This window comes from Callospermophilus lateralis, chromosome 1, assembly GCF_048772815.1.
Source record: "Callospermophilus lateralis isolate mCalLat2 chromosome 1, mCalLat2.hap1, whole genome shotgun sequence".
NCBI lineage: Eukaryota > Metazoa > Chordata > Mammalia > Rodentia > Sciuridae > Callospermophilus > Callospermophilus lateralis.
This window is the reverse complement of record NC_135305.1, coordinates 223,526,076-223,549,009: the sequence shown is the minus strand read 5'-3', so window position 1 is coordinate 223,549,009 and position 22,934 is coordinate 223,526,076. Positions and strand designations below refer to the sequence as shown.

The following is a 22,934-nucleotide window of genomic DNA, read 5'->3' as shown; positions in this document are numbered from 1 at the left end:
CAGGCTCCGCTGGTGTCCTTTTCTTGAGAGCCCGATGATTGTCGTGAGGCCGGAGGACTCTGGCTGGTTCAGCCTGCATCAGGTTCTTGTTGTAACACGTCCCTCTTGTTTTCAGAAGAGACGGTTCACATAACTAGGGCAGTCCTTTCTGCCAGGGAGGCCACCTGGTTAAGGGTGACCACTGCAGCAAGGCCGGGGGAGCTGGCCTTGGGCAACAGGGAGCCCGACCACGCCTACGCAGACCCCGGGTGGAGCGCAGCCCGGGCCAGGCGTAGCGCGTTGGAGCTCCCGGCTGGGCGCGGGCGGGCAGGCCGGCCGGAGGGGCGGGCCTCGGCTGGCTGCAGGTAAGTGCCCTGCGCTGCGCCCTGCTGCTTGCCACCAGTGCTGCCTGTGACCCAGAGCCGCAGCTGCCCGGCTTCCCCTGCGGCTGTGCTCCTCTTGCTTGGCAGGGCCGTGCCCGCCTGTTGAAGCTCTTTTCTCTCCTGTTTGCAGGTGTCTTTAACCACACGGTGCCTTCTGCCTCTGCTCATCCGTTTGGAGCCAGTGTCGGCAGCGGGGCTGTGTGTAGCAGCGCCACGCTGGGCCTGAGCCCGCTGCAGGCGGCGGCCAGCACCTCGGCCTCTTCCTTTCAGGCCCCGGCCTCGGTCGAGACTCGGCCGCCCCCTCCGCCTCCGCCTGCCCCGCTTCCTCCTCAGCACCTGGGCCGGCCCCCTGCGGGGCCGCCTGTCCTCCATGCCCCCCCTCCTAACGTCGCCTTGCCTCCTCCCGCCGCGCTGCTGGCCTCTAACCCTGAGCCCATGCTTCTGCAGAACCTAGCGTCTATCCCGGCTAACAAAGCTTTCTTACCCTCCTCCTCGGCCACCTCTCTGCAGCCTGCTAACGCCTCTCTGTCTGTCAAGCTCGCCTCCCTCCCGCACAAGGTCTCCCGCCCCTCCTTCACGGTGCACCACCAGCCCCTGCCCCGGCTGGCCCTGGCGCAGGCCACGCCCGCGATCCCGCAGGCCAGCTCCACAGGGCCGTCCGCTGTGTGGGTTTCCCTTGGCATGCCGCCTCCGTATGCCGCACACCTTTCGGGGGTTAAGCCTCGATAAAGACTTGCTTAGCTAGCAGTTCCTATTCTGTAAGGTAAGGCTAGAGCCACGCAGGCGGTGCTCTCGAGAACCCAGCCCTCCCTCCCGTGGCACAGAAGACGGCCCACAGGGCGCCACAGAGGGCCCCGGGGGAGGTGCCGTGCCGTGGGAGAGCTCCAGGCGCGAGGGCCACATCTGTGAGCGCAGGAGCTGCTGAGGAGCTTGGCAGGGCTCAGCTGCTGGGTTCTGAGGGACACGGGCTCTCCACGTGGCCCCCCAGCCATGGCCAGTCAGCAGATCAGAGAACAGCCATGGGGCAGAGGTGTGCCATGCCAGCCGCCACAGGGTTCAGGCGCAGTGTGCAGGACCAGGGCCAGGTGTCGGGGTTGGGGCTCTTCTTCCCAAGCCCAGGTGACCCTGCAGGGCTGAGAAGTGGAAGGGGTAGCCCTGCCAAGACTGTGACAGACTGGCTGGCAGAGTTGTCAGGGAGCCAGGGCATGTGATGATGACCCTGGTCTGAGACCTTGTACACACCTCACAGGAATTAAGAAAACCCAAGGCACATGTAGCTCCTGGTGTGCCACAGGTCCCCAAATGGGTTTGGCCTTGCAATCCTAGACTGAGGCTCCTGCTGGAATTCCAGCCCCAGCTCCGGGCCGCCAGGTGGGGCTGTCAGGGCACACTGGGAACCAAGGCCCAGCCCAGGCCACAGATGTGGCCCAAGCAGTGCTGCAGCCATGACCCACAGCCAAGGGGCCTTGCCTCCCCCTGGGGACAGAGTGGTCCATGTCCACTCCACCCCCTCGGCCAGTTGCAAGACCTCAGGGCACCTGGCCTGTCCTGGCATCCTGTGGAGCAAAGGTGTGCTCACTGGGTGAGGAGTTGATGGTGGCTCTGACCTGCCCCCAGCACGTGGGAAGTAGAGACAGACAGGATGCTGACCACTGGGCTGATCAGAGTGCTGCTCACTCGGGGGCTGGAGACAGGCTGTCTGGCCCCGTCTGAGAAGTGCCAGCAGTAGGGTGGCCGCGGTCAACCTGAGCCCGAGTCCTCAGGACGGCTGAGCTGAAGAAGGCTGGGGTTGGCCGAGGCAGCGTCTGGGTGTCAGGCCCGCTGTTTGCCCACAGGGAATGCCTGCCTCTGTCAGTCTGCAGAGGTGTCCTGCAGGGCGGCCCTGGCGGCGTGGGGTGTGTTCTCTGAAGGCCTTCGGGCTGGCCTGGTAAGTGCCAGGCTCCGCCCAGCGGACTGCTAACGAGGCTGCTCTCCCCACTCTGTGCCCCCTGCAGGTAACTAGGACTTCTACCTCAACCGCGCGACTATGCAAGGATGGTGTGGACCAACGCGCCTGCTGCTCAGTGCTCGCTGGCCTACTGGGCCCCCACCTGGACGGCGGGGACAGGACAGGGACAAGGAGCTCCACTGTGAATCGGCGGCACGCGCAGGAGGTGCTGCCACAGTCCAGTTTGTACTGTCGATAGTTTTAGATAAAGTATTTATCGTTTTTTAAAAAGTATAAACAATTCTGACTTATTTTATTCCATCTAAGTCGTCAAAGGCAACCTATTGAGAAGTATAAATGTCTATGTAAGAGAGTCTATATCTAGATACACGGACCTGCAGGGCTGCCCGCCCACGGAGACGCTGCCAGCCCGCCCGGTGCTATCGCGACACCAGGCCCGTGCCTGCCTCCACCTCTCGGTGCTGCCCTGGACACTGACCAACGCCAAAACCAGTCCTCAGAAACGTCCTCCCCAGCGCCCATCACTTGATCCTGTACCAAAGGCTTGCCCGATCGTGAGCAGGGGGCTCTGTGGTCAGGGCCCTCAGAGGAGGCCCTCTTCCTGGTGGCCAGCACTGACCTTGCAGCCTTGCCTTCCTCTGGAGCCCCTTGAGCCTTCTGCCCCCACCGCCTCCTGCCCCCTCACTGTGAACACCCCCAACTGTCAACCTTTCGGCTTAGGGTCCAGCCTTTGGCATCCTGGGCAGTGGGCACAGCTCTGCGGCAGGCGTGGTTCTGACTGGTGCTCCCGAAGGCTCTGCGCCGGTGTTGTGCCCAGTGCACTCACTTCCATGTTTGTTTTTCTTTGGTTTGTGGCACCCTGTTTGGTGACATGGGGCAGGCCCACGGTGGCTCCCCTTGTATTTGTGTATCTGAGAGAGTCACACTGAAGAGTGACAGTATTTTATAGAGATGTGATGAGAATTTATAAATTTCATAGACTTGACTGCATTTATTTTTAGATTGTATAATGCACAGTGAACTTTAACAGAAGAGAAAGCAAGGGGAAAGAAACCTTTATATTTATTCAAATGCACAAAACTGGCATGGGCTCCAGGGCCGGCCCTCACTGCAGACCTCGCAGAGTGCGCCTCAGAGGGGCCCGGCCCACCCCGCCCTCAGGAAGGCTCGCGCCTGACACAGACCACAGGGCGCCTGTGCTGTCGGGGTGCTCTGGGCCTGCAGGTCTGGAGGGGATGCCAGCTCCTCTGGCAGCCTCCTTGGTGCTGAGAACGGACGCGTGGTGTAGCCACCGATGGGCCAGGGCTGCTGGGCCTCCAGGGTGTCCTTGCCTCTCTGAAGCCTCAGCAGACCCCTGGCTGCTCTTGAAGCCTGTCCCAGACCTGGTGCCCCTCCCCCTGCAGTGAGTTCTGCAGATGGTGCTGGTGACCCACCCCTCCTGTTGGTGCTCTCGGCCAGGCCTGCAGGTGCTGTGCCTCATTCCCAGGGGCTCCAGCCCAGCCCTTAGCACGGCAGTGCCCTGCTTGGTGTGGGGGACTGAGGGTCACTTCTCACCACACAGCTTCCCCAGGTGCCACAGGGTGGTAGAAGTGAGCGAAGTCCACACACAGCAAGTCCCTGGTCTGATACAAACCCATTCTTTAAAACACTGTATGCTTCCACCAACCTCCCCAGGTAGTGGTGGCTTGTGTGGGGGGCAGGCCATGCCAACGTGGCCTCCTGCCCACACACCTTCCTATGACTAATCTGCATGTACGCGTGAGTGTCGGGAGACTGACCCACTGCCCACGTGCTGGCACCCAGGGATGCTGGTGTGGGGCAGCGCTGACAGAGCTGTGCCGGAGCCTGGGGCTGACACCCGTCTGTTACCTTGGGGGGGTGGGTGCTGCTGGGTGCTGAGGGTGACTGCAGGGAAGCCCTGGAGCGCCAACTGGCTCCCGCTCAGGAATTGTCAGGAAGCCGTAAGGACTGGGCCCTGCAGGCTGCCTGCTGGTCAGCATCTACACTAACCTACAAACCTGGGACTCATCACCCTGTTGGACCACTCTCCTCGTCTTGGTATAATGTCCATCCACATAGCCTTCCCTTGCCCAGCTTGTTTGTAACGCAGCGCAGCCTCGTTTCAGCTCTGTAGTGTACTCTGTACTCGCTGGGCGCATGGCCAGCTCCAACCCTGGCGCCCGCTGCATTGTTCCACCTCTGGGCGCTATAATAAAACAGTTTTCACCTGAACCTGGTCTCAATGCCATCCTTTCTTCCTGGTGACGTGACAGTGATGCGTGTCGTCCCTCTAGTGGGGAACCCTCCACCCACGAGTGAGGGTAGCAGCAGCTGTGGGAGCTGACAGTGGCAGAGGGGACCCTGCCTCGGGGAGGCCAAGCCCCACCCTTCAGTACTGGGCCTTGAACCCACAGCCTCATGCATGAGCTGACCTGCGACCCAGCCTTGGTGGAAAAATGCTCGTCTTTTCTGTTCACACCCAAGCTGAGGTCTGCCAGCACCGTGGGTGCGGCCACAGGGTCATCGAAGATTGCTGTGACCCCATTCCTCCCTGAGCAGGGGCCTCTGCCACCATTCCCAACTCTAGATCTGAACTTTGAAAGGACCCCTTGTCCCTCACTTTCTCAGGAGGGGGCTCTGGCTGTCTTGAGTCCCCTTCCTCTTTCCATTGACTTCATCACCACCTAGTCTGGAAAAGAGGTACCTTTATTGGACAGAGCAAGCTTGGCGACCTGGAGACCAGCGCCGGGGCCTGCGCCATCAGCAGGAATCAAGTTCACAGCTGGTGAGGGAGACCCTCACATTCACAGCTTCACAGAGCCTCGTACATACATTCAGCTGGCATGAGACAGAGTTGTGCCAGTCAGGTGCCCCCTTGGCCCTCAATGGATGCACCGGAGAGACCAGGCAGGGGCACGTCGCACTTAGGTGCCAAGTGCTGGACCGATTTGGGGGATCCCCAAGATGGGAGGGAAGGGCAAGCTGAGCAGTTTCTCAAAAGAGGCAGTCCCTATCCATCCCACCCATCCTTAGGCCAAAGCACCTCCCACTGCAGATGCAGTCATGGCCAGAAACCCAGGGCAGAGGGCCCAGCCCAGGGTCAGTCCAGCTCATCCAGCTGGGAGCTGACACAAGCTGACTGCCCCTCTCTCGGCAAGCTGCTCAGCTGAAACCTGGTCTCCTCGGATATGCTGAACTGCTCCAGGGGGTCCTGTGGGATGGAAGGGTGGCCATGAAGCTGGGCTGTGAGAACTGCCCCGCCACCTCCAGCCCCACACACACCTTGCCCGTCATCTTCTGTATCTCGTTCCTGTAGAAGATGAGGCTTCTCCGCATGTACTCGTAGCTGGAAGAGGGCAGGACTGGCAAAGTCAGAGCCTCATCCCATCCTCTGTGTCTGCTGAGCGGTGCCTCCCAGTTGTCCCTGAGCTCACCTGGCCCGACGCAGTGCCTCTGTCCACTGTTCACACTGCTCCTGGCTGCAGCACTCAAAGTGGTACTTCCTCTCTGGGTCCTCCACGAAGCCTGTGGGCAGACAGAGGGAGGGGGCCACCTGTCAGTCTCCACACCCTGCCGGCCACAGCCCCAGCTTCCCCTGGCTGAGGCCTAGAACTCCTCCGGCCGCTCCGCCTGCCACGAGCTGAAGTGAACAGCGCCCCAGATTCCTTCGTCCTAAGCCCAGAGGTGACCCTGTCTGGAGTGAGCCTTTGCTGATGGAAGTCATTAAAGTGGACCCTAAATGCGGCGAGTGCTGCTCTTTTAAGAGCAGACGCAACGGGGCGAAGCTCCTCAGAGCCAGGAACCGGGGATGCCTCAACGGGCACACACCGTGTCCGCCCAGCGGCCAGGGGCTGGGACCGCGCGACGCGGGGCACTCACTGATGGAGAAGCCGCCGGGCTCTTCCTGCGCGACTCTGCAGCGCTCCAGCAGCAGGGCTCCGAGGGGCTGCGCGAGACACGGGCGTGAGCGCCGGCCGCCCGCGCCGGCCCCCCCTCGGCGCCCGCGCCCCTACCTCGGCCTCGTCCGTCCGGAAGTAGAAGAGGAAGTTGACCACCAGCTTCACCAGCCGCCGCTTGGCCACTGCGGGCACAGCGCGGGCTCAGCGCGGGCTCAGCGCGGCTCAGCGCCGCCGCGAACCCCCCGGCCAGACACCCGGACCCGGGCCCGGCCCACTCACCGCTGCCTTTCTTGGGCCCCCGCATGCCCAGCTCCGCCGCCAGCTCCGCCGGCTGCTGGGACAGAGCCCGCAGTTCCTTCTCGTTGTAGCGCATGGCAGGCACCGCAGGGATACGGGAGCCAGAGTGCGGAGCGCGCGCCTCTCCTCCCGGCCGCCGTCCCCGGTGGCGCGGCACCGGCGCCACAAAAGTCTCAGGGAGCTGTCCCGGAAGTACTGACAGAGGTAGTGCGCCTGCGCGCCCCAACGGTCTATCCTTCCCGCAGCCGGTACGTGGCGCTGGCGTGCGGGGCCGTGGGAGAGATCAGCTGCCTTTATAAAGTCATGAAATACACTGAGCCTGTGTCGGAAACTGGTTCAGGGCAACCCCTTTGACAGGCGGTGCCCCTTTCGGAGGTGTACATGCCCAGGTGGAGGGCACGATAGCGTTTCCGGTCGCGTCTCAGTGAGTCCACTCTCGACACCCAGTACCGCGCGAATGAGGACCGAGAGTTCGTTGCGGACGTTGTACGTACGCGCCCTTCCTCGTCCAGCCTGCATTTAGATCCGCCCTCTTGCCCTCGCGCCTCCCGGTCGTCCATCCGGGCCGCGGGGCGGACAGGGCGTGCGCGCAAAGGAAGCTCAGCTCCGTTGGTCCCGGAAGTGGCTCGGTCCTACGCGTTGCGCGTGCGCACAGAGAAGTCTTGGCGGTCGCCAGGAAGGCCTCGGAGCGTGGCCTTGGGCCCCGGTGAGGAGCGGCGCGGGCTGCGGGCGGTGGCCGGGCCGCGGAGCTCGCTGGAGCGGGGTGGAGTGGGAGCCTGGCGCGCGGCGCGGCACGCCCTCTCGGGAGGCCCGTTGGGGCGCGAGCGGCCTGGGTGGCGGAGGGCCTCGGGTCCCCGAGCGCCCGCGTTGGTTGCCGGCCCGGGGTCTCGCCGGCCTCGCAGCCCGTGAGCGCGCATTCCTCTGGCGCGGGCAGCCTCGGAGCGTTAGCTGGCCCCGTGCAGGCGCGCCCCGGCGGGACCTGGGCCGGAGGAGGCGGCCACTCCGCGCAGAGCCGGACGCCCGGCCCAGGACCCAGCGGCCACCTCCTCGAGTCTGGCGGCCGCTTCCCCTCGTCTCGACTCTTGCACGGCACACTTCCCTCCCCCGAGGTGTCCGTTTTTAGGCGTCCGGCTTCCTTAGCGACCTCCCGCCCCGTCGGGTCGTCGGTCTTTGTTCCGGTTGCCCAGCGAACCCGTAAGCCCTGGCCACTGAGCTACACCCCAGGTTCTTTTGTTTTTTTCATTGTGAGGCAGGGCCTCGCGGAGGCGCCCCGACTGCAGGCCTGCACCACCTCCCCTGCACGCTGTTTTCCTGAGGTTGACTCTGCCGTCAGATGCTGAAAGGAGGAACCCGCCTTCTTGCACCACTGGTTTCTCTTTAAACCCCCAAGATCCCTTATGCACGTTGGTTGTATTTTCCATGTGTTTAAACAAATCGACTCCCCGGATTTCTGCTCTGCTTTCCACGACAGCCCTCAAGCTGCATCCACGTCCAGTCTGCTGTTGTGGAATTTGGTTCCCTGCCCTAGCTATTAGCTTGGCCAACTCTTTGTTCTCTCAGAACCCACGGCCTGTTAGTTTCTAAAAAAGCAAATGATTTTTAGTTTTCTTTTGAGTCCTTGATTGTCTGGAAGTGGCTTTGTTTACTCTCAGTGCCATCCCCAGCAGTTCAGGCATAAAATCGGTTTATAGGGCTGGACTCTTCTGAGGCTCCAAGAAGAGTCCACATCCCTCCTCCTCCAGCTCCTAGAGATCCAAGGCCACGGGCTCTTCGCCCCTTCCTTCAGCTCCAGAGCCAGCAGCACGCTATCTGCCAGTATCTCTGTGACGCAGGCCTTCCTGCCTCCTCTCTGAGGACTCTGTTGACACTGGGTCCCAGATAGTGTAGGATGATACCCCATCTCACAGCCCTTCACTTCTACTTGCAGACTCCCTTTTGTCATATATGACCATAAAGGAATGTCTTCTGGGGATGAGAATGAAGATGTCTTTAAGAGCTGTCATCCACTGGGTCTCTGAGCTCGACCCTAATTGAGGGGTTTGTGGCAGTCATTGAACAGTCTAGACAGAATGTTGGGTGACCAGAAAAAACTGCCTGGAGTTTGGGTTTTGAGTGAACCTGATAGAATATGGGAACCCCTGGTGACCTATAGGATTTTGAACAGGGTGTTTAGGATTCAAATAGCTACAAGTAGCACTTGAATATTGCAAATTAGGCAGAGGGGATCCAAAGATAGCTGTCTTCCTTGCCTCCAGCAAATCCGAAGTGCTAGAGAAGTAGAAATTAGGTTGTGAGGAGCAAATGTAGCTGGACAGAGCCAGAGCTAGAGGAGGGAGTGAGCCAGGCTTCCGTGAGTCAGGACAGCTTCCTGGAGAGGCTGAGGACTGTACAAGGAGTGACCTTGCCCTCCCTGGCCTTGGCCCTGCACTCCCAGGCTGGGCACCTCCCCCTGTCCTCCAGAGTCACTGAAAGGCGCCACAGTAACCTTCTAGGCCAAGAACAGACCATGTTTCCCTGCAGCCATCTAGTTCCATCACAGTCCAGTGCACTGTGAGACCTGCTCCTTAATCAACCCAGATTGCCCTGCACACCATCTTGTTGTCTAGGGCATCACCTAGGACCCCCATTAGACAGGCCCCTGAGCTGGAGTCTCTGGAGATGCCTCTAGAGTCCCCCTGTTACCTGCCTGTCCCAGGGTGCCTGGCCACAGCTTTGGCAGGCGGCCTGTCCGTCACACACACTCTCCTCTGTCCGCAGGTTTCTCCCTGGTTCCGTAAAGCCTCGAGGCCTTCACCATGGATTTCCAGCATCGACCTGGGGGGAAGACGGGGAGTGGGGGTGTGGCCTCCTCCTCTGAGAGCAACCGCGACCGCAGGGAGCGCCTCCGGCAGTTGGCTCTAGAGACCATTGACATTAACAAGGTAGGCCACAGGGAGGTCCTTGGCACCCTGTGTAGAAGTGGGTTTCTTGTTTTTTTATTTTAGATACTGGGGATTGAACCCAGGGGCACTGAGGCACACCCCGCCCTTTCTTGTATTGTATTCAGAGACAGGGTCTCCCTGAGTTGTTTAGGCCTTTACTAAGTTGCTGAGCCTGGCTTTGAATTCCCAGCCTCCTGGGTTGCTGGGGTTACAGGTGTGGCCCCTGATCCCGGCAGAAGTCTGGTTTTGTAGGAAAGAAAGAGCATGTGCTGCAGGGCTCTTTGGTCACGGAGGATGTTCTGTCTAGATGTCCCATGCCCCCAGTCACAAACCCAGGGTTCTGGAGTTTCCCAGCACCATCAGGCAGATGGTGCTTAAGGCTTTTGCTGGCCTGAGAGGGTGGACCCAGCAGGTCCCAGACCTTCTGGCCTTAGTTCCCTGACCGTAGACAGTGGGCTTCCTCTGCCTGACAGGATCTGTTTTCTCCTCAGGATCCATATTTTATGAAAAATCACCTGGGATCGTATGAATGCAAACTCTGCCTGACTCTGCACAACAATGAGGTATGTTCTCTGGGCTACTGTGGGTCTGGCCTGTCACCAACAGCGGTCCCTAAGCCCTCCCTGGCACTGACTGCCTCCGTTTCTCTTGGCCAGCCTCTGCCATGCTGCAGAGCCCAGCCCGATGCCCCCCCCAGCTCCGTGCTTGCTCCGACTCATCTCTCTTTATTGTTAACTCTGAGAGGAGAACAGAGGGCATCACCTAGGACCCCGCTAGACAGCTGCCAGCCCACTCACTGGACATTTGTTCCAAAGTGTGTCTTTCTGTGAAAGACGCCTATTGCTGAAGATGCAGGTCACATTCCCTCTGTCACCAGCTGTGTCCTGCCCACTCGGCCCACGCGTCTGCTGGGAGCCCTCCCAGCCTCCCTTTCTTGCGAGGCCAGGGGGTGCGGGATACTCTGCCTGATGTTTGATGGGCTGGCTCCAGAGAGGGGTCTCTGAGAAGACGGAGAGGGGTGGCGTGCTCTGGGGCTCTCCAGCCTGTGTGGTTTGAGGATGTCCCCACAGTTAAGGCCTTTCTCCCATGGTTCTGGCAGCCGGGAGGTGGCTGTGGTGACTCGGTTGCAGGCTTTGAGCTGGTCTGAGCGTCCCCTGCTCCGCTGTCTTCAGCAGTAATGAGGCTCTCTATCTCTTGCGTGTCTGTGCACTCTGTTGGAATGAACTGTCCTGCACATCAGGGCCTCTTCTCGGTGCTGTGGACACTGGCTGGATCATTCTCTGGCGTGGATGTGAAGTGGTGGGTCAGAGGGTGCCAGGTGTTGTGCTGCTGACCACACTGCAGCCAGGTGCAGATGTGCACATGCCAGCAGGATCCCACAGGCCCCTTGTGGTGCTTGTCTGGGGTGTCCCACATGTGGACTTCCTATAGTGTGTTTTCCCTTCCCGCACCCTGTGTGGACCTGTGGAGGTCATGCCTTCACCGGGTCAGTGGCAGACTGGCCTTGTTTATCCCTGTGCCCACACAGGCCCTGGGGAAGACTGTTGGGTCTCTACTTGGCCTTTGTCATCATCCCTTCTCTCTGCAGGGCAGCTACCTTGCGCATACCCAGGGGAAGAAGCATCAGACCAACTTGTGAGTACCTTTGCCCCTGCAGCTGGTGCTGAGCCTCGGCTCGGGCCTCTGAAGTCAGCCAGGCTGCACCTATGTTGGAGGGGGAGCCCCTCATCCAATGGGTGGGAGACGAGGAGAGGCTGTGTCCTTGGCTGTAGTGCACACTCTGCCTGCCCTTTACCCTGATGGGCTGGGGCTGGGGCTGGGGCTCAGTGGCAGAGCGCTCTCCTGGCATGTGTGAGCCACTGGGTTCCATCCTTAGCACCGCATAAATATAAACAAGTAAAATAAAGGCATGCTGTCCACACAACTACCAAAATAAAAACTAAAAAGAAAAAAGGGGGATTGGGGTCTCTGAGGAGAGCAAGAGGCGTGGCGTGCCCTGAAGGACTCTAGCAGGCCCAGCTGACCGTGACAAGAAGAGGGAGAGGCCTTCTCGGTTGTCCCTGTCCCTGCATTCTGACCCCAGGGCCTCTCCCACTCCCCCACTCTTGTCTCCCTCACCTTGTAGAGGAGCTCCAAGGTCAGGACAGGGGCTCAAGGCATCTGGGCCAGTGGCCTTGGTGGCCTGTGTTTGCAGGGGCTGCAGCATTTGTTTGTCCTGCCTGCAGGGCCCGGAGAGCAGCCAAGGAGGCCAAGGAGGCCCCTGCCCAGCCAGCGCCAGAGAAGGTCAAGGTGGAGGTGAAGAAGTTTGTGAAGATCGGCCGCCCAGGCTACAAAGGTGTGTCTGTGGGAATGACCAGCAGGCCACAGCTGCTGTCCCCTGGCCTTTCACAGCAGTCCCCTCGTGGCTCGTGGCCTCGGCCTCTGTTGCCAGGACTTGACCAGCACTGATCCCCATCCTCCCCCCTGCCAGCAGCTCCCTTTTCTGTCCCAACTGGGACCACTCCCCAGCTGGCCACACTAGCTTTGTCCTGACTCTTCTCTGTGTTCCTGGGGCATCATGGGGGCACATGGGAAGGAAAAGCAGCAGGAGGGGCCAGTGAGGCCAGGTGGCCTTTTCACTTCAACTTGAACTTGAATGTAGGCTCCTCATAACCTCTAAAGGGGAAGGAAAAGAGGAAACTTTCAGGAGCAACTTGTCGAGGATCAGGGTTTACAAGGGTTGGAAAGCTGGCTGAGTGACCAGTAAGAACACAGAAAATCTGTTCCCGCGAGTTAGGAAGGCGGGTCGGCCGTTGAGCAGTTCTTAAGAGGTAGGACGTTCTGTGAACTGGTCCTCTGAATAGGGTCCCCAGAGCAGAGGCCTGAGACGGCCTGCCTGGGGAGCAAGGGCTGGCTGGATAGCAGAACCAGGTGGCAGGCCACAACCAGGACTCTGGATGTGTAGTGAGGAAACAGCGATGGGCTGTGGTCAGCTTTGGGATTTAGCTGCCACCTCCAGCAGCCTTTCTTGGGGCACACTGTCGTATCCCAGTATAGCAGCTTCCTCTTGCTTACCCCATGCGCAGGACTGGGATTCAGGTCGGCCCCACTTGGATCCCAGTGAGGTGGCCCAGAGAGCCCTCCTGGCCCCAGAGTCCCTGCTCTACTCTGGTGTCCTGATGTCTGGGGATGTGGCCTGCCGTGAAGGCCCCCAGGAGTCGTGGTGGAGCACTGCACAGCATGGTGTGGCGCTACCTTGTGCACCTGAGCCCTCCCTGTGGCAGAGCCTATCCAGCCACCCTGGCCAGACAGGCACCTGCCCAAGACCCATTCCCCTGGTGGGTGGGCAGTATTAGACCACTCTCAGGGAGGACCAGTACCCTGGACCTAAGAGCCCCATTATTGCAGTGACCAAGCAGAGGGACACAGAGATGGGCCAGCAGAGCCTCCTATTCCAGGTGAGGTGGGGCCCAGGGCTGGGGGGCGGGGGGCAGAGGCACTGGCTGAGAAGCAGTGTTGCCACTGGCTGCGTTCCGCAGATCGACTACCCGGAGATCGCCGAGGGCATCATGCCTCGCCACCGCTTCATGTCTGCCTACGAGCAGCGGATTGAGCCTCCGGACCGGCGCTGGCAGTACCTGCTGATGGCTGCCGAGCCCTACGAGACCATCGCCTTCAAGGTAGTCGGGCCTCTGGGGTCTCCTCCTTCCCTCTCGAGGGTCTGTTCAGGACAGGAGGGTCACCATTAGCCACTGCACGCTGGAGATGGGCCTCCAGCATGGGCACTGCCCGTTGGGGGTCTCCCTCTTGAGACTACTGCTGTTCCATGAAGAATTGGGGTCCCCAGGGTGGGCCGAGTGCCTCAGCTGTGAGGCCTCCACTTTGCGGCTTTGCTGGGTCTAGGCTGTCACAGGAGTGACGGTAGCTGTGTCCTGGGCCTTGACACAACAGCGACAAATAAAAGCTGTGAGTCCGGGCGACGCAGGCTGCCGCTTTGGTGAGGGACAGACAGGGGTGAGCCCAGTCTGCCTCACACCAGGAGCCCTCTGGGGCCTCTCGTCCTCCCTAGGTACCTAGCCGAGAGATCGACAAGGCTGAGGGCAAGTTCTGGACTCACTGGAACAGGGAGACCAAGCAGGTTAGTGAATGGGGGCCTGGGTCTGGGTGCTGCGGGGGACCCACACCAAGGCCTCCAGCACCAGTGGTCCACCCCCCAGCTCCAAGGCCACGGGGTCTGAGGACCTCCCCTGTGTCTCTCCAGTTCTTCCTTCAGTTCCACTTTAAGATGGAGAAGCCTCCGGCCCCACCCAGCCTCCCTGCAGGGCCTCCAGGGGTGAAGCGGCCTCCACCCCCGTTGATGAATGGTCTGCCTCCTCGGCCACCACTGCCAGAGTCCTTGCCCCCGCCTCCACCAGGAGGCCTGCCCCTGCCACCCATGCCCCCCACTGGGCCTGCACCCTCGGGGCCCCCTGGGCCTCCCCAGCTGCCCCCACCAGCTCCTGGTGTCCATCCTCCAGCACCAGTGGTCCACCCCCCTACATCTGGAGTTCACCCCCCTGCTCCTGGGGTCCACCCTCCAGCTCCCGGGGTCCATCCCCCGGCACCAGTGGTTCACCCACCAACATCTGGGGTCCACCCCCCTGCTCCAGGGGTCCACCCCCCTGCTCCAGGGGTCCACCCCCCAGCCCCTGGGGTCCACCCCCCAGCCCCTGGGGTCCACCCCCCAGCACCAGGGGTCCACCCTCCCCCAACGGCTGGGGTCCACCCCCAGGCCCCAGGAGTACATCCACCTGCTCCTGCAGTTCATCCTCAGGCACCAGGAGTGCACCCACCAGCCCCTGGGATACATCCCCAGGCACCAGGGGTCCACCCCCAGCCTCCTGGGGTTCATCCTGCAGCTCCTGGGGTCCACCCTCAGCCTCCTGGAGTTCACCCGTCAAATCCTGGGGTGCACCCCCCAGCTCCTATGCCTCCGATGTTGAGGCCCCCTCTCCCCTCGGAAGGCCCAGGGAACATCCCTCCCCCTCCCCCAACCAACTGAAAAGCTGCCCCCCTTGTGTGTCTGGTGTTCCCTTTCTCCCTGCTTTCCCACAGGAAGGCGTCGTGAGCTTTTGTACTTACTGTTCCCGGAGCCCATTAAACAGCTTCCCCGTGTCTGCAGTGGACTGACTGATGGGGCACTGCTGGGTGGGAGGGCTGTGGGGGGTTCCATGCCTGCCACACATGGGTTCTGGCCTCCACCAGGACATGTGCAGGGTGCTGCTGGACACAGTGTGGCTGGAAGGGCATAGGGAGCCCCAGCTTGGAGACCACCCCACTGCTGCAAGGGTGGGGGTGGGGTTCTGCGCCTCTGCACTCCAAGCATGCCCCCCCCCCCCCCCATGGTCCCTCTGTTTGTCTTTAGGAGGGACCCTTCCTCAAGGACAGCTTGGTCCCCAGGGCAGTCAGAGGCCTGGCTATCTGGTGAGAGATAGGTGGCTGGGCCCAGAACAGATAGCTCTTTGAGAAGGCTGTCTCCCATGTGCCCCTGCTCCGTGTGGGGTGCTGGGCATTGTCCCCCAAGGTCACTCTGTGGAGCAGATAGAGGCCTTCCTCTCCCCACACATTCCATGCTCACCCATATAAGCCAGGCCACCCAGCCCCTTCCAGCACTCGCTATGCAGGGCCCACCTTTCCTTAGCCAGCTGGCCCTGGTGGTGGCCATGGGGACTGTATTGAGGGTTGAGATCTCCAGAGGAGAGGAGCCAGCAGGGGGCTTCATCTTCCCTGAAGACTGGATGTGGCAGCCTGGTGGCCCACAGGACCCCCTGTGCCTGGTGACACTGAGCAGGACCAACAGTGGGAACAGAGGCCCCTTGCAGGTGGTGGGAACTCTGAGCAGCTATGAACACGCTTTCTTGGAGGCTGTTGGGAGGTCCCACTGGGAACCCCAAGACCTGGCCACCTTTGGGGTCTGTAACCTCAGCGACGTGCAGACTGCCCTGCCCTCTCTGCGGCACCTGGGGTCCTGGCTGGGGGAACGGAGGGGTCTGCTGCTGGTCCTGCACCTGGCGGAAGGTATGTAGAAGCCCTCCCAAGGCCGCACTTTTCCCTGGGAGGAGGCTGTGGGTCTCTGCTCTAGAGGAACATGGGATTCCCTGATACCCAGGCTCCCAGATGGCCCCCACACAGTGACAGTGAAGGCACCCCTCCTGCCCACAGTAGTGCTGGCAGAGCTCCCAGGTCAGCAGGGAAGGCCCCTCCCCACAGCCAGGGAGCCCAGGAGAGCTAGACCCAGAGAACCCCAAGGTGCATCCTTACCCGCAGCCTTCAGCCAGCCCCCACAGTGGTCTCCTTCCCCGACAGCAAGGCAGCAACGAGAAGGGGACCTCCTGTCCCTTCAGATGAGGTCCCCTGCTCCTGGTGTCCAGGGAGAGTGGACAGTACCCTTAGACCTCCTGGCCCCCAACAGATTGGCAGAGGCTGCAATTGGGGAGGAGGCTCTTGTGCAGAACAGGCCAGGGGAGCACTTGGGCTCGGTGGCTCAGGTGTCCCTGTTGTCCTGGCTGCAGTGACATGGGAACCAGTGCCCTCGCTGAGGTTCCAGGAGCCCCCCGGAGGAGACAGCCCCCATGAGCAGGCGCTGCTGGTGCTATACCCTGGGCCTGGCCCCGAGGTGTCTGTCACCGGGGCTGGGCTGCCAGGTGCCCAGGTATCTGGGAGTTGCAAAGGGCAGTCCTGGGCCACCAGGAGCCCTGTTTGAGGGGAGGAGGCTGGATTTTTTTTTTTTTTTTTTTTTTAGGTCTCTGTTTAATGGAAAGGCACAGAGGGTCAGTGAGTGAGAAAAAGGGTGGTCAGGCACCAGGGAGAAGGGATGTGCATAGCCAGGCAGAAGGGATGTGCATAGCCAGGCTGGGGGCAGCAGCGCCCCCCAAAAAACAGGCCTAGCCCCATCTCCACAGGGCCTCTGTCCGACCCACAACACACGCTATCTGGTGCTGGCCGTGGACCGCCCAGCGGAGGCCTGGAGCAGCTCTGGGCTCACCTTGACCCTGCGGCCCCACGGAGACGGTAGGCAGACTGGACAGGGGCTGCTGCCCTTGGTGCCAATCTCCGAGCCATAGTAGTGCCCGCCCACCACAGGTGGCCCCATGAGCACCTCCCAGCTGCAGACGCTGCTGTTTGGTTCCGACCCCCACTGCTTCACGCGAATGACCCCGGCCCTCTTCCTGCTGCCATCTGGGCCTGTGCCGCTGCCTGCCCATGGCCAGTTGGACATAGTGCCCTTCCCGCCCCCCAGGTGCGTGCCGGTCATGGAGCAGGGGGCGTAGGGGGGTGGAGGCGGCACTGCCTCGCTCCCTCAAGACTACCTGGCCCCCTAATGCGGGTTCCAGGTCGTCCCCGGAGCCCGAGGAGCTGCCGCCCAGCACAGACCCCTTCCTGGAGACGCTTACGCGCTTGGTGCGCGCGCTGCGAGGGTCCCCCACCCGAGCCTCATCGCCGCGCCTGGCCCTGGACCCAGGCGCTCTTGCCGGTTTCCCGCAGGGCCTAGTCAACCTGTCAGACCCCGCGGCACTGAAACGCCTCCTCGATGGCGAGGAGCCTCTACTGCTGTTGCTGCCGCCCGCTGCGGCCACCTCTGGGGACCCCACGCGACTGCAGGGCCCCGCGTCAGCGCCCTGGGCCGCCGGCCTGGTGCATCGCGTGGCCATCGAGCTTCAGGCTGCAGCCGCAGAGCTCCGCAGACTCCCGGGCCTGCCGCCTGCAGCGCCCCCATTGCTAGCGCGTCTGCTGGAGCTGTGTCCGGGTGACTCCAGTGACACTAAGGGCCCTAGCAGCCCCGGGGACCCAATGCGCGCGCTGCTGCTGTTGAAGGCCTTGCAGGGATTGCGCGCTGAGTGGCGCGGGCGGGATCAGCGCGGTTCGGCTCGGGCGCAGCGGAGTGCGGGGGCCACAGGCGCAGTGGACGGGCCGTGCGCGCTGCGTGAGCTCAGCGTGGACCTGCGCGCCGAACGCTCGGTGCTCATCCCAGAGACCTACCAGGCCAATAACTGTCAGGGTGAGTGCGGCTGGCCGCAGTCCGACCGAAACCCGCGCTACGGCAACCACGTGGTTCTGCTGCTGAAGATGCAGGCCCGCGGGGCTGCTCTGGCTCGCCCGCCCTGCTGCGTGCCCACCGCCTACGCGGGGAAACTCCTCATTAGTCTATCCGAGGAGCGTATTAGCGCTCACCACGTGCCCAACATGGTGGCCACCGAGTGCGGCTGCCGGTGACCGCCGCTGCACGGACTCCAGCGCGCCCCAGCTAGCGCCCCTCCCCATATTTATTCAAATCTCAAGCATCGCCCCAATAAAAACAGCATGCACTCAGCTGGGGTCGCCCTGCGTCCTGGGGAGCCAGTGAGGGCCTCAGTCACCCCTTGTAGCTCACTGCCCGTTCCCCCCTCTGGAAGTTCTCGATCCCCGTCATTCAGACAGGGGGTCCAAGCACGAAGGAGCAGGCGACGCACTGGCCGCAGCACTCGCTTTATTTTGCTGGAGCCTCGGGGCCATTGAGGGGCGTCGAGATGGGTCCCGGGACGCGCTGGGGACCCAGGCCCGGCTCAGCCCCGCCCCTTGCCCGCGCGGAGCTTGGGGCGGCCTGGATGCCCGTCCTCCTCGTCGTCAGGATGCCGCGGGGGGACCCAGACCTGCCTTTTCCTGTGCTCAGGGTACCTGGGGTCCTTCGCCCAAGGCCGATGGCCCCTTTCGCGTGCCTCCCAACGTCGGGGCAGGGCTTCCTGGGCCTCCCTGGCGACCCGCGGCCTCTCCTTCCGCGGCTTCTCCTTTCGGATTTTCTCCTTCCGTGGCCTCTCCTTCCGCGGCCTCTCCTTGGGCCCTCCGTCCTCCCCAGCAGCCTCTCTGGTGGCCTCCCCAGTTTCCCCTGGAGCCTTCTCTGCGGCCTGGTTGGTCATGGGGACCTCGGGACTGTCCTCTGTCTTCCCCTGGAGTGCTGGTGGCCCCGCCTGGGGAGCGGGCGGTCTCGATGGGGGCTCCCAGACGGTGGGCTCGGGCTGTAAGAGGTGCACGTGGGGTCTGGAGGCGGCCCGCTCCTTTCCCCTGGACAAGGGCCCCACCTCCCGCGGCCACTGGAAAGCTTACCAGGGAAGGCACCAGCTCTCTGTGGGGAGAACTCCGAGGGGCCCAGGGCTCTGGGGCGGGTGTAGGGGCAGGCCCCTCCCCAATCATGGCATCTGGGGGACCGGTGGGGAAAGCCAGTCAGCCTGGGCCTTAGGAGGGGTCACACTGTCCACTGCCACCCCTCCCTCCACCCTAGAGCTCCATGCCCCGACAACAAAGTAGCCTGGCTGTGCCTCTGGCAGGGCTCCCTGCTGCGAGGGGACTCCTGTCCCGCACCTCCCTTTTTCCTGTGGCCACTGTCATTCTTTTCCCGCGGGCTTCAGGAGAGCCCCTAGAAAGGGTGGTCTCAGGCCTGTCCCACACGGACTTCTAGGACCCTCCCCTCTGGAGGGCGCTGAAAAGGGGCGCACTGTGGAGGCTGTGCGCCCCACAGATCCCTGCGGGGCCAGAAGGAGCACAAGGCAAGAGCTGGAAGGGGGAGCCCAGGCCACGAGGCCGGTGTGAGCGTGGCCTTGGCGGGAGGGGGAGGGGAGAGTGGTCCTAGGCCAGGGTCACTGGGGGGGGATTCTCACGAGCTCAAGGGAGGGGCGCAGGAGAGCGGCGGGCAAGAGCCCCTACCCTGGAGAGGAGGCACCCAGACCCTGCCCTTGCGGGTGCTTGGCCCTTCCCTGAGGAGCAGGAGTCCTGATCCCCAAGCCCCATCCCACCTCTGGGGAGCCCGGCTCACCGTGGCACAGATGGAAGGCGGAGCCCAGCAACGCCACCAGGGAGGCCAGCACCAGGCACTTGTTGAGGGTCACGTCTCCCCAGGGCAGCTCCTCCCCGAGGGCGGGGAGCGGCACTGGCGGCTGCGGTGGCGCGGCCTGGGCCTTCTTACGTGCGGGGACGCTCCGAGGGGCTGCAGGGTGGGTGTTCTGAGCTCCAGCGGCTCTGGGCTCCGCAGCACCCTCCACCTGCACTGGGTGCAGGGCAGACCTGCGTCCTGCACCAGCTCCTCGCAGGTGAGCCGAGCCCTGGACGCCCGGCAGCTCTGGCTTAGCGGGTGCCCCTGCCCTTCCCGGCACTGCCTGCCACTGGCATCCAGGAGCCCCCATTGCATCCGGTCACTTGACCCCCTAAATTCAGTGACCCAGGCTGCAGCCTGTCCCCATGGCCAATCTGTACCCACCCCTGCCTCACCCATGTCTGTTGCAAACCCACTTGCTCCAGATTTCAGCTTTTCCTTCCCAGCTCCTGGGCTCCCCCTGACCACAGGCTCCTTTTCCATCTTCTTGGGATTGGTGGCCACATTCCCCACTGCCACGGCCTCCCGAGAGTCCTGTGGGAATCACCAGACTTTCCAGGTCACTGTTTCCTTAGGTCTTTCCTCAAAGGGAGCCCGGCCCTCCCTGGGATCTAAAAAACACACCCTCTTAGCCAATTTGTCCTCAACTTCAAGGGCATCCTGGGCTGTAACCTGAGGGCCCAGACACTCACCTGGGGCCAGGTGCTGGAGCTGCCCAGCCTGGGGGTCTCTGTGGGTGGGAATGGAGAGCTTAGCAAGGTGGCATGGCCCTCAGGTCAGACCCCGCCCCCTGCCGCAGAGAACTCAGAAGCGCCCTGGCCCCAGAGCACATAGACTCCAAAGGCCACCTGGGGTCAAACCCAGACGCCTGTGGCTGGGCTCCTGTTCCGGGCTCCTGAAAGACCCCCAAGGCAGGAATGGGGACCAGGCTGGCCGCAGGGAGCAGTTCCAGCCCAGTGAGGGACAGTAATCCCTGCTGGTGTCGGGTGGTGAGCCACCTGGCTCAGCGTACCTGGAGGCTTGTCCCCTGGAGGCCGGCCTGGGCAGGGATCTGCCAAAGCAGAGAGGTCCTCGCTGGCCAGGCAGCTGCCCAGGCCTCTGTCCAGCTCCTCCGAGGCTCTAGTTGTCATGTAGACTGGAGCAGCAGTGGGCCCAGACCGGGGCTGGGAAAAGGAGTTTCACCACCTGGGCCTCCAAGGACAGGAGGCCACCAGCCTCCCTCTGCCACTTCCCAGTTGTTGCTGGTCCCTCTCTCTCTAGCAGCCTTCTCTGAGCACAGTCACCTTCTGCAAGGGCCCATCCCCAGGCACCCTCCCCAGCCCCTCTTACCCACAGTCACCATGCTGGGCCCTCCCCATGGCCTATCTCTCTGGACCCCAGCATCCCTGAGTGTGGCCGCAAAGGCTGCTGGAGCTCAGAGAAGACTGGAATCCACCCAAGGTCACACAGCAATGAGTCAAAGACTCAGCCCACACCAGAACCCTGGGCCCCAGGGTCAGCTCATGTTCTCTGAGCCCAGGGACTATTTTTAACTGGTGTCCAACGCCAGCAGCACAAGCTGGTCAGTGTCTGAGCCCCTCCCAGGTCTTGCTCCTATGGGGGATCTCTTTGACCATCCTCACCCACCATTCCTGGCACCCAAAGCTTTCACCCGTCCCCATGTTCCGAGGGGCCCAACCCCCAGCAGCCAGAACCCACCTGGCCCTGGCCACCGTAGTTGAGGGCAGGGGAGGAGGGTCTTGGGGTCTTCCTGTCCCAGCGTGCCCACGGCCCCGGCCTCCTCTCACGGCCTCTGTTCCCATACGGCAGGTGAGGAAACCGAGGCTGCAGACGGGGCCAACCTGAAGTCAGCCCAGACCTGGCTTTTTGAGGTCTCCATGGCCTCTGGCTGCTAGTTCTAGAAGGTCCCTCACCCCAGGAGGGAGGCCACCCTTCCCTGAGGCTGGGAGACCCTGAGGGGCGGAGGAGGAAGGCTTCAGTGCACAGGGGGCCAGGGTGGGAGACCCAGGTGAGGGGGCGGCAGCGCAGGGGAGCAGACCCCAGCCCTGGAGACGGCCTCCCCAGCCCCGGCTCCCCAGCCCCTCTTACCCACAGCCACCACGCTGGGCCCGGAGCACAGGATGGAGTCTGGGAGGGTGGACGGGACAGACAGCGACAGGTGGCCAGAGACAGCTGGGCGGACCTCATCGAGGACCGTGGAGCAAGGGGAGGGGCAGGCAGGAGATCACCACTGGAGTGTCCCCAACCCCCACCACTGGAACCAGGCAGGGTACTGGCCAGAGGGTGACCCCACCCCTTTCAGGGTGATGCCGCCATCAGACCAGCCACTGGTGACAACCAGGGGAAGTGGGGTCCAGAGGGGACAGTGCCTGGGCCATGCTGACTGCTGTCTCATCTGGGCCACAGTCTACACAGAGCACTACTGTGTGCAGGTCTGGCTGGGGTGACAGCCACCTCCTGCAGGGCACACAGAGCCAGCAGCCAGGGTAGGAGGGAGGGCCTCACCCAGGAGGCCCCGGCCTGGAGCAAGGCTGCCCATGGACCTGGGGTCCAGAGGCTGCCCAGCGCAGGGCCTCAGCTCCCCATGTGGGGCGTGGGTGGCTTCCCCCTGGGGGACGTGGGTGAAACCAGCCATGCGCCAGCTCCAGGGTGGCAGCTGCCTGTGGACACTCGCTGCACCAGCTCCCAGCCACGCTCCCCAGCACCTCTGTCCGGCACCTCTGTCTGTCCACACCAGGCGCCTCTGCTGGGGTGTGTCCAGAGGGTGTCCCAGCAAGGACAGCCCCGAGGGCAGCCCCCGCTCTGCACGCAGGACCGAAGACACCACTCTCTAGTGGAGGAAACCCTTTGGTCATTATTATTATTTTTGATACCTGGGATTGGATCCAGGGGCTAACCACCAGGCCACACCCCGGCCCTTACTTTGTATTTCATTTTTATTTATTTTTTGAATTTTTTTTTTTAGTTGTTGAAAGACCTTTATTTCATTTATTATATGCAGCACTGAGTATCGAACCAGTGCTTCACATGTGCCAGGCAACGCGCTACCTCCGGCCCAGCCCAGCCCTTATCTTGTATTTTATTAGAGTTGGGGCCTCCCTGAGTTCTGGGGCTGGCTTTGAACTCATGTTCCTCCTGCCTCAGCCTCCCGGCTGCCGGGATGACAGGCATGTGTCACCGCACCTGGCTTTTGTCATCATTTTTAAAAATGTTTCATAGTTTTTTTTTTTTTTTTTTAAGAGAGAGAATTTTTAATATTTTATTTTTCAATTTTCGGCGGACACAACATCTTTGTTTGTATGTGGTGCTGAGGATCAAACCCGGGCCGCACGCATGTCAGGTGAGCGCGCTACCGCTTGAGCCACATCCCCAGCCCCTAAAAATGTTTTAAATGGGGCTGGGGATGTGACTCAGTGGCAGAGCACTTGCCTGGCACATGGGAGGCCCTGGGTTTGATCCTCAGCATGACGTAAAAAATAAAATAAAATAAAATAAAGGTGTGTGTCCATCTACAACTAAAACGAAATCTTGTTTGATTTTTTTTTTTTTAAACACCTTATTGACACAATTCACATGCCACACGGTCTATCTTTGTCCCCAGCACTGGGGCTGGAACCCTGCACTCTCCCATGAGCCACACCCAGC

The 22,934-nt window shown here is 61.9% G+C and overlaps 5 protein-coding genes and 1 long non-coding RNA gene across 20 annotated transcripts in view; 3 read left to right on the top strand and 3 right to left on the bottom strand.

Annotated features, from left to right (window-relative positions):
• Dot1l (DOT1 like histone lysine methyltransferase) overlaps positions 1–4,583 on the top strand; it is a 59,993-nt gene extending 55,410 nt beyond the window's left edge. For 5 of the 8 annotated variants that reach the window (XM_076852224.1, XM_076852222.1, XM_076852223.1 and 2 more), the window contains one exon: positions 493–4,583. In XM_076852224.1, coding sequence (XP_076708339.1) covers positions 493–1,091 — 599 coding nt within the window. In that variant the 3' untranslated portion in view covers positions 1,092–4,583. The remainder of the gene's footprint in view (positions 1–492) is intronic. The other 3 variants (XR_013091081.1, XM_076852221.1, XM_076852225.1) reach the window with 3 other exon arrangements.
• Positions 4,584–4,998: 415 nt separating this feature from the next.
• Positions 4,999–6,680, bottom strand: Plekhj1 (pleckstrin homology domain containing J1). 2 transcript variants are annotated; one of them, XM_076852243.2, is made up of 6 exons: positions 6,489–6,680; positions 6,324–6,391; positions 6,139–6,256; positions 5,745–5,835; positions 5,593–5,656; positions 4,999–5,521 (listed from the first exon to the last, which is right to left on the bottom strand). In XM_076852243.2, exons 1-6 carry the CDS (start codon positions 6,580–6,582, stop codon positions 5,411–5,413), a joined length of 546 nt encoding a protein of 181 aa, XP_076708358.2. In that variant the 5' UTR covers positions 6,583–6,680; the 3' UTR covers positions 4,999–5,410. The 2 variants fall into 2 exon arrangements, with proteins under 2 accessions (XP_076708358.2, XP_076708363.2); XM_076852248.2 differs by having other exon boundaries at positions 6,190–6,256.
• Sf3a2 (splicing factor 3a subunit 2) lies at positions 6,659–14,560 on the top strand. Of its 4 annotated transcripts, XM_076852231.1 has the most exons (10): positions 6,659–7,212; positions 7,760–8,078; positions 9,264–9,427; positions 9,919–9,990; positions 11,016–11,062; positions 11,653–11,762; positions 12,815–12,864; positions 12,946–13,086; positions 13,476–13,544; positions 13,668–14,560. In XM_076852231.1, the coding sequence occupies exons 3-10, from the start codon at positions 9,302–9,304 to the stop codon at positions 14,445–14,447; spliced, it is 1,395 nt and encodes a 464-aa protein (XP_076708346.1). In that variant the 5' UTR covers positions 6,659–7,212; positions 7,760–8,078; positions 9,264–9,301; the 3' UTR covers positions 14,448–14,560. The 4 variants fall into 4 exon arrangements, with proteins under 4 accessions (XP_076708346.1, XP_076708344.1, XP_076708347.1 ...); XM_076852229.1 differs by lacking the exon at positions 7,760–8,078 and having other exon boundaries at positions 6,663–7,212; XM_076852232.1 differs by lacking the exons at positions 6,659–7,212; positions 7,760–8,078 and adding an exon at positions 7,233–7,700.
• LOC143396399 (uncharacterized) lies at positions 9,953–15,632 on the bottom strand. Its single transcript, XR_013091099.2, has 4 exons — positions 14,528–15,632; positions 11,546–13,127; positions 11,071–11,298; positions 9,953–10,707 (listed from the first exon to the last, which is right to left on the bottom strand). It is a non-coding gene; the product is annotated as an uncharacterized LOC143396399 (long non-coding RNA).
• Positions 14,627–17,738, top strand: Amh (anti-Mullerian hormone). The gene is made up of 5 exons (XM_076852228.2): positions 14,627–15,463; positions 15,958–16,097; positions 16,348–16,456; positions 16,529–16,685; positions 16,780–17,738. Exons 1-5 carry the CDS (start codon positions 14,926–14,928, stop codon positions 17,657–17,659), a joined length of 1,824 nt encoding a protein of 607 aa, XP_076708343.2. The 5' UTR covers positions 14,627–14,925; the 3' UTR covers positions 17,660–17,738.
• A 154-nt stretch (positions 17,739–17,892) lies between these two features.
• Positions 17,893–21,473, bottom strand: Jsrp1 (junctional sarcoplasmic reticulum protein 1). Of its 4 annotated transcripts, XM_076852233.2 has the most exons (8): positions 21,378–21,473; positions 20,988–21,113; positions 20,302–20,452; positions 19,982–20,019; positions 19,706–19,823; positions 19,233–19,403; positions 18,527–18,618; positions 17,893–18,438 (listed from the first exon to the last, which is right to left on the bottom strand). In XM_076852233.2, the coding sequence occupies exons 3-8, from the start codon at positions 20,417–20,419 to the stop codon at positions 17,989–17,991; spliced, it is 987 nt and encodes a 328-aa protein (XP_076708348.2). In that variant the 5' UTR covers positions 20,420–20,452; positions 20,988–21,113; positions 21,378–21,473; the 3' UTR covers positions 17,893–17,988. The 4 variants fall into 4 exon arrangements, with proteins under 4 accessions (XP_076708348.2, XP_076708350.2, XP_076708349.2 ...); XM_076852235.2 differs by lacking the exon at positions 18,527–18,618; XM_076852234.2 differs by lacking the exon at positions 19,233–19,403.
• Positions 21,474–22,934: the final 1,461 nt, after the last annotated feature.